This window comes from Camelina sativa, chromosome 4, assembly GCF_000633955.1.
Source record: "Camelina sativa cultivar DH55 chromosome 4, Cs, whole genome shotgun sequence".
Lineage (NCBI taxonomy): Eukaryota > Viridiplantae > Streptophyta > Magnoliopsida > Brassicales > Brassicaceae > Camelina > Camelina sativa.
In genome coordinates, this window is record NC_025688.1 from 15548513 (window position 1) to 15555385 (window position 6873).

General features: G+C 38.1%; 2 protein-coding genes across 3 annotated transcripts; one reads left to right on the forward strand and one right to left on the reverse strand.

Moving 5' to 3' along the window:
- Positions 635–3708, forward strand: LOC104780668 (SNF1-related protein kinase regulatory subunit gamma-1). 2 transcript variants are annotated; one of them, XM_010505190.2, is made up of 7 exons: positions 635–1047; positions 1409–1581; positions 1708–1863; positions 1952–2227; positions 2300–2326; positions 3051–3187; positions 3270–3708. In XM_010505190.2, the coding sequence occupies exons 1-7, from the start codon at positions 843–845 to the stop codon at positions 3568–3570; spliced, it is 1275 nt and encodes a 424-aa protein (XP_010503492.1). In that variant the 5' UTR covers positions 635–842; the 3' UTR covers positions 3571–3708. The 2 variants fall into 2 exon arrangements, with proteins under 2 accessions (XP_010503492.1, XP_010503491.1); XM_010505189.2 differs by lacking the exons at positions 3051–3187; positions 3270–3708 and adding an exon at positions 2546–2984 and having other exon boundaries at positions 843–1047; positions 2300–2463.
- Positions 3678–5372, reverse strand: LOC104780669 (deoxycytidylate deaminase-like). The gene is made up of 8 exons (XM_010505192.2): positions 5114–5372; positions 4829–4944; positions 4668–4726; positions 4535–4572; positions 4298–4361; positions 4141–4194; positions 3952–4053; positions 3678–3843 (listed from the first exon to the last, which is right to left on the reverse strand). The coding sequence occupies exons 1-8, from the start codon at positions 5308–5310 to the stop codon at positions 3769–3771; spliced, it is 705 nt and encodes a 234-aa protein (XP_010503494.1). The 5' UTR covers positions 5311–5372; the 3' UTR covers positions 3678–3768.

The following is a 6873-nucleotide window of genomic DNA, read 5'->3' on the forward strand; positions in this document are numbered from 1 at the left end:
AAAGCTTATTAGACACGCTGTTCAGGCATATGAGCCAAGAGGCTAAGTCTTATCTATTCTGTTTGTTTAGTTACGGTGATCAGAATTCAACTGCAGAAGGCTCCTTGCCTCCTTCACAAGGATTGTACACAGATATCATTTTAAATCTACGCATATCAAATCTAATATATAAACAGTGTAATAGAAGTCGGCCGAGTGATAAAAAGACTAGAAAAGAAATATTACATAGTTATCCATTTCCAAGGTCGGCTGCTAATTTTTGTGTGGATAAAGATAAGTACGACTTCGACAAATGGAGATTTATTATTCATTCCTCTCTATATTATTTTTAATCATTTGCCTATCGCTTTTACGACCAACACCCAAATTGATCCCCGCTACTCCATTCACGTGTCATAAATCTAACGGCTGAGATATTGAGTCTACCTCGAAGGAGTAGGGTACATACAGTCACAGGCTACTACTCTTTACACTCTTGTCACTAACCACCAAATACAATAATTTATAACAAATCACAATGAAACCCATTTTGTTTCAAAATAACCCCGAATCTTTATAACAAAATCGAAAATTTGGGGATATTTTTGATAAATTTAAAACATATGGGGATTTATTCATAAGATTTAAAGACAACAGGGCTTTTGAATTTGTCTCTCTGTTTCGAGATCTCTACGATGGTGTCCATTTCAATCTCTCTTTGTTCAGTGAAAAGATCATAAACAGCTAATTATAGAATACTTCTTCTGACGGAAAACATAAAGAGAGGATTTTTTTGATCTTATTGAGTTACCGGAGGATAAAGACGGTACCTTTTTCACTGATTTGACTTACCGGAGATAAAGATGGCGGCTGTGCCGGAGATTAAGATAATGAGAAGCGAGAGTTTGGGGCATCGGAGTGACGTGTCGAGCCCGGAAGCTAAGCTAGGGATGCGTGTGGAAGATCTCTGGGATGAGCAGAAACCACAGCTGAGCCCTAACGAGAAGCTCAACGCTTGCTTCGAGAGTATCCCTGTCTCTGCTTTCCCTCTCTCTTCTGATTCTCAAGGTATATGAGGATTTTTTTTGGATGATGTGTGTGTTTGATTTTGATCATGAGCTGATCTTTTGTTTGAATTGATAAGTAGTGTTGGGTTTTGAGGATTGATCATGTTCATGTACGGGATATGGGATGTTGATGGTTGTTGACTCATTCATCTTATGGAAGATTTGGAAATTGATTGCTGATTTTAATATGCTTATTAATGAGTTCCAACCCAGCTTGTTGGATACTCGAATCAGTTCAATTTAAGGAATCAGAACTAGTTCTTGATTGTTACAGTTTCTAGGTCCTATTCTTCTGCTGTACCTATCAAAAGATAAAGACTTGTTGTCCTGCTAATATTTCTTTGTGGGTTCTCTCTATTTAGACATCGAGATTAAATCAGATACAAGTTTGGCTGAAGCTGTTCAGACACTATCGAAATTCAAGGTCTTGAGCGCGCCTGTTGTAGATGTTGATGCCCCTGAAGACGCCAGTTGGATTGATCGCTACATCGGTATTGTAGAGTTTCCAGGCATTGTTGTCTGGCTTTTGCATCAGGTAACTCTCCTTCCCTTTTAAACTTGGCCTTTTTTTATTTTTTATCATTCTTATGAAGAATATGTGAGAAGCGACCTATTATGTTCATGTCTTTGCTTTTCTTGTTTACTTTAAAAAAAACAACAGTTGGAGCCTCCATCACCAAGGAGCCCTGCCGTTGCAGCTTCAAATGGATTTTCTCATGATTTCACCACCGATGTTCTAGATAATGAAGATTCAGCCATAACTTCTGGAAACTTCTTTGAGGTCCTTACTTCTTCAGAGCTATACAAGAATACCAAGGTGAGGCTTGTATCTTTATTAAGGGTATAGAACCTTTTTCCCCCGGATTACGGCTTCTGAATTGCATTGAATATTCTCTCTTTAACAGGTTCGAGATATCTCTGGAACATTCCGATGGGCACCGTTTCTAGCTCTGCAGAAGGAGAACTCCTTTCTAACCATGCTATTGCTTCTTTCTAAATACAAAATGAAGAGCATCCCCGTGGTTGATTTAGGTGTAGCAAAGATCGAGAACATAATCACACAATCAGGAGTTATCCATATGCTGGCAGAATGTGCAGGGCTTCACTGGTTTGAGGATTGGGGAATCAAAACTCTCTCTGAAGTTGGTCTTCCCATTATGTCAAAGGATCATATCATAAAGGTACTCAGTGTGTAATCTTACTCATATCAACCTTGAGTTCTTCTTCTAACAAATCATCATTTTCTATTTCAGATATATGAGGACGAACCAGTTCTTCAGGCGTTCAAGCTGATGAGGAGAAAAAGAATCGGAGGCATACCTGTCGTTGAAAGGAAAAGTGAGAAGCCAGTAGGTAACATAAGCCTTAGAGATGTTCACTTTCTCCTCACTGCACCAGAGATCTACCATGACTACAGGTTAGTACCTCATAAATCCTTGTAATATATATCAAGTTTTGCCGCATTGTCAATCTTTAATGCTTTCTACTGATGTTTTTAGGTCAATCACAACAAAGAACTTCTTAGTAGCTGTTAGAGAGCATCTGGAGAAACAAGGGGATACATCAGCTCCTATAATGAGCGGTGTGATCGCTTGCACTAAGAACCACACACTAAAGGAACTGATTTTGATGTTAGATGTCGAAAAGATCCATAGGATATATGTGGTGGATGATTCTGGTAACCTCGAAGGACTCATCACTCTCAGAGACATCATCGCAAGACTTGTCCATGAGCCATCTGGCTATTTTGGGGATTTCTTTGACGGCGTTATACCTCTTCCCCAAAACTACCGAGTTTGACAAAACTGTGTCTTTCTTGTGTAAATTGTCCTTGTTCTTTCCTAATGCTTCTGTCTGTTTGTGGCAAAGTTCTTGGATTTGTGTTATAAACTTTCAAACAGAAATAATAAAAGAAGAAAGAGCCGGTCTTTGAGTGAATACGTCTGATAAAATACAGTAATCTTAAGATTCTAATATTTGGTCCTAGAATTGGGNGTTCTTCAGGCGTTCAAGCTGATGAGGAGAAAAAGAATCGGAGGCATACCTGTCGTTGAAAGGAAAAGTGAGAAGCCAGTAGGTAACATAAGCCTTAGAGATGTTCACTTTCTCCTCACTGCACCAGAGATCTACCATGACTACAGGTTAGTACCTCATAAATCCTTGTAATATATATCAAGTTTTGCCGCATTGTCAATCTTTAATGCTTTCTACTGATGTTTTTAGGTCAATCACAACAAAGAACTTCTTAGTAGCTGTTAGAGAGCATCTGGAGAAACAAGGGGATACATCAGCTCCTATAATGAGCGGTGTGATCGCTTGCACTAAGAACCACACACTAAAGGAACTGATTTTGATGTTAGATGTCGAAAAGATCCATAGGATATATGTGGTGGATGATTCTGGTAACCTCGAAGGACTCATCACTCTCAGAGACATCATCGCAAGACTTGTCCATGAGCCATCTGGCTATTTTGGGGATTTCTTTGACGGCGTTATACCTCTTCCCCAAAACTACCGAGTTTGACAAAACTGTGTCTTTCTTGTGTAAATTGTCCTTGTTCTTTCCTAATGCTTCTGTCTGTTTGTGGCAAAGTTCTTGGATTTGTGTTATAAACTTTCAAACAGAAATAATAAAAGAAGAAAGAGCCGGTCTTTGAGTGAATACGTCTGATAAAATACAGTAATCTTAAGATTCTAATATTTGGTCCTAGAATTGGGACAATTAGGTCTCTGGTTGGAGTAAGTGTTCTTCAAACTTAATCATGATCTGATCCATCTCCGGTTGATGCTTCCTAACCTGAATTTTTTTTTTGTTTCGGAAAGATTTAGATACCAAAACCAGATATCCCATTACAATCATTGTATAGAAAAGTCATGAGATGATAATTCAAGAGGCTTTAGTTACTTTGATGTTGGCCAGGGATAAGAGCTTGTGAGAGGCTACATAAATAACATCTGAGTCATTTGGTGTCTTTTCCACAAAATAGATGACCTCGCTAACACCAGACTGCAAGAAAGAAAGCTACGATGAAAAGTCCATTTGACAGTGATGATGATCTACTTGCATTCAATCCAAATCGTATGAAGAACATACCTGTATAATAACTTTTGCACATTCATTGCAAGGGAACATGGTCACATAAAGCTTCTGCAAGACATTAGAGGAAGCAAAAACAAACTTAAAATAAACCATCGCACACAAATATGTCGGAACAGAAACCTCAGCAGAATATTCGATATAAGAAACGAACCTGGCCAGCTGCAGATGCATGGTTTGTGTTTAGTATGGCATTAACTTCAGCATGACAAACATACCTACAAATTCAGAATCATAAACATCATAGCTTAGCAATGAGCCAAAACGGATGAGTCCTGTAACATCTCACCGTATTTTTCAGATTCCTAAATGAATGTGTGCACAATACTCAGCAAAACAAGAAGTTAAAGGTTTAGCTGTATTTTGCATCATCATTGAGATTAGTACTTACGGATACTTCGTCTCCAATGGGTTCCCAGTTTTCGATTTCTGCGAAATTGGCATATTACCCACACTTGTAGTTTTACTGACTACTTTTGAACATAATCAACTTCAGTAAATTTTTCCACGATGAATGTTAATACCTTGGCCCAAGGAAGTCTGTCATCAGAGCAGCCTCTTGGAAAACCATTATAGCCAATCCCTAGATTAAAAATGAAAGCTTTTTTTCAATTCATTGTTGTAACAACACAAAACCACAATGTTCAAAAGAGATCAAAAGGACAAGTTTAATCCCTTATCTTACCAAGAATTATACCATCTTGGCTCACCAAACACGCACCAACCTGCCTGTTAGGATCCTTTGATCGTTCTGCTGATAGGAATGCAATCGCCATGAAATAATCATCCCATGATAAGTACCTTTTTTTTTGTCACACCAATCAAAACCAAATTACTTACTAACATTTAAAAAAAAAAAAAAATCAAAAGCAATTTGTGATTTTTTTCTTTCTGAAAGTTGGAAACTTTCGCTATGGGAACAACGAAATCAGAACAAAAAACCGAAGAAATTAATGAAATTGAGACGAACCCTTTTCGTTTCAGAGGACTGAAAGGATCTTGAGATAGGAATCTTCTGGAAATTGCGGTGATTTCCGTGGAACAACTACTAACTCTTCGGGATTTGGGGTTTTTAGGGTTTGGTGAAAAGGCGCGAAAGGCAAGAGCTGAAATCAAAGCACCGAGAACTGCAGAGGTAGAGACGAGTGCAAGATCCCGAGAGTTCATTGGACCTCTCTTATCGTGAAAAATCTTGGCTTTTTTTTTTTTGTTGGGATCTTTCTCTTTATCTGTTTCACTCTTATCAACGGAACTAATGTCGCGGGAAACTAGAGACTGAAAAATCCCCTCCCCCGCCAATCCGGTTCAGGTTGGTTTATCGGTACCATATAAACCTGTCAGTTTTATGGTTCGGTTGATAACCTGATTGGTTTAGTGAAGAAAATCAACAAAATTAAAGATTTTGTCGTTAATAGATTTTAGTTCATTTGAAAGAAAAAAAAAAGTGTTACTAGATCATTGTTTTTTTTCTTTGTTATAATTATAGTTTTCATTTATCTAATTAGTATATGTGTTATTAATGTAAGTTAGCGGTAAGTTTATTTCTGTATTTAAAAATGGAAATATTTTACTGAATCGCTAAATAAAAAATGTGTTTAACCTCACACATTGGCTATAATATTTACACCAATACTCAAATTATACTCATAAATTATCAAATTGTGATATTAACAACATTATATCATACATCAAAATTAGTCAAACAAATTTTAAAATTAAACATTTACTACCAAATAATACTATATTTCAGTTGTTATTTAAAAATATATTATTTCGTGTTGTAGCACAAATTAGTACGTAATAAATGATATAAATGAGTCTGTTCGTTAGAGGGGAGCTTGGTGGTCATTAGGCTACCTTTTCTCTTAACAGAAAGGAGGGTGGTCCGGTGTGGCCTAAGCCTCTGTACAGGGCTAAACACGTTTTGAGCGAGATGAGGATTCAGGAAAGTGCTTGTGAGACTACGGTGGTTGATGGGACTAGTGATTCTAAGTTGTACTCGGAGGTGGAGGTTCCTCAACATGCTGGGGAGGCTAAGGATATGCTGATTTCGGATTTTGAGGAAGATACTGACGATTTGCTTGAAGATGGTGAGTATCCGGAGGGTGATATTTCAGGGAATGCGGTTTCTGGTCCGGATATGAGTGATGAGGCTTTGGCGGGCAATGGTGTTGAGGATGCGGATGGTCATAAGCAAGGTATCTCTCTCTCTTCTACACCACTTGAGTTGGCTATGGGTGATGTTAGTAGTGTTATGGGTGCTGTTGATTTAGGAAAGAAACGTGCTCATGTTAAAAAAAGGGTTAATGGTTCTAGGAGAGTTGCATTGTCATTGGCTTCACCAGGTAAACACTTACTTGCTAAGGCTTTATCTAAACCTGCAGGTGATGGTAACAAGCTGAAGGTGTTGGGGAAACAGGGGAACAATACTATGAATGGTAAGCCACCTGGTGGTGGTCGTCAAGTCAAGAAAGGGATGGTGGCTCTCCCGAAACTACCAGCTCAAACGTGAAGGTCTTAAGCTGGAACTGTCAGGACATAGGGGCTGATATGACAAAGGAGTACTTGGGAGATTTGTGGAAGACGCATCGACCATACATTTTATTTTTATCAGAGACAAAAAAATAATTTTCTTATTTACAAAAATTTCAGAATAAATTTGGTTATAATCAGTTGTATACTGTTGAACCCTGTGTGGCTAGTGGAGGTCTAGCTATTTTCTATATGGAT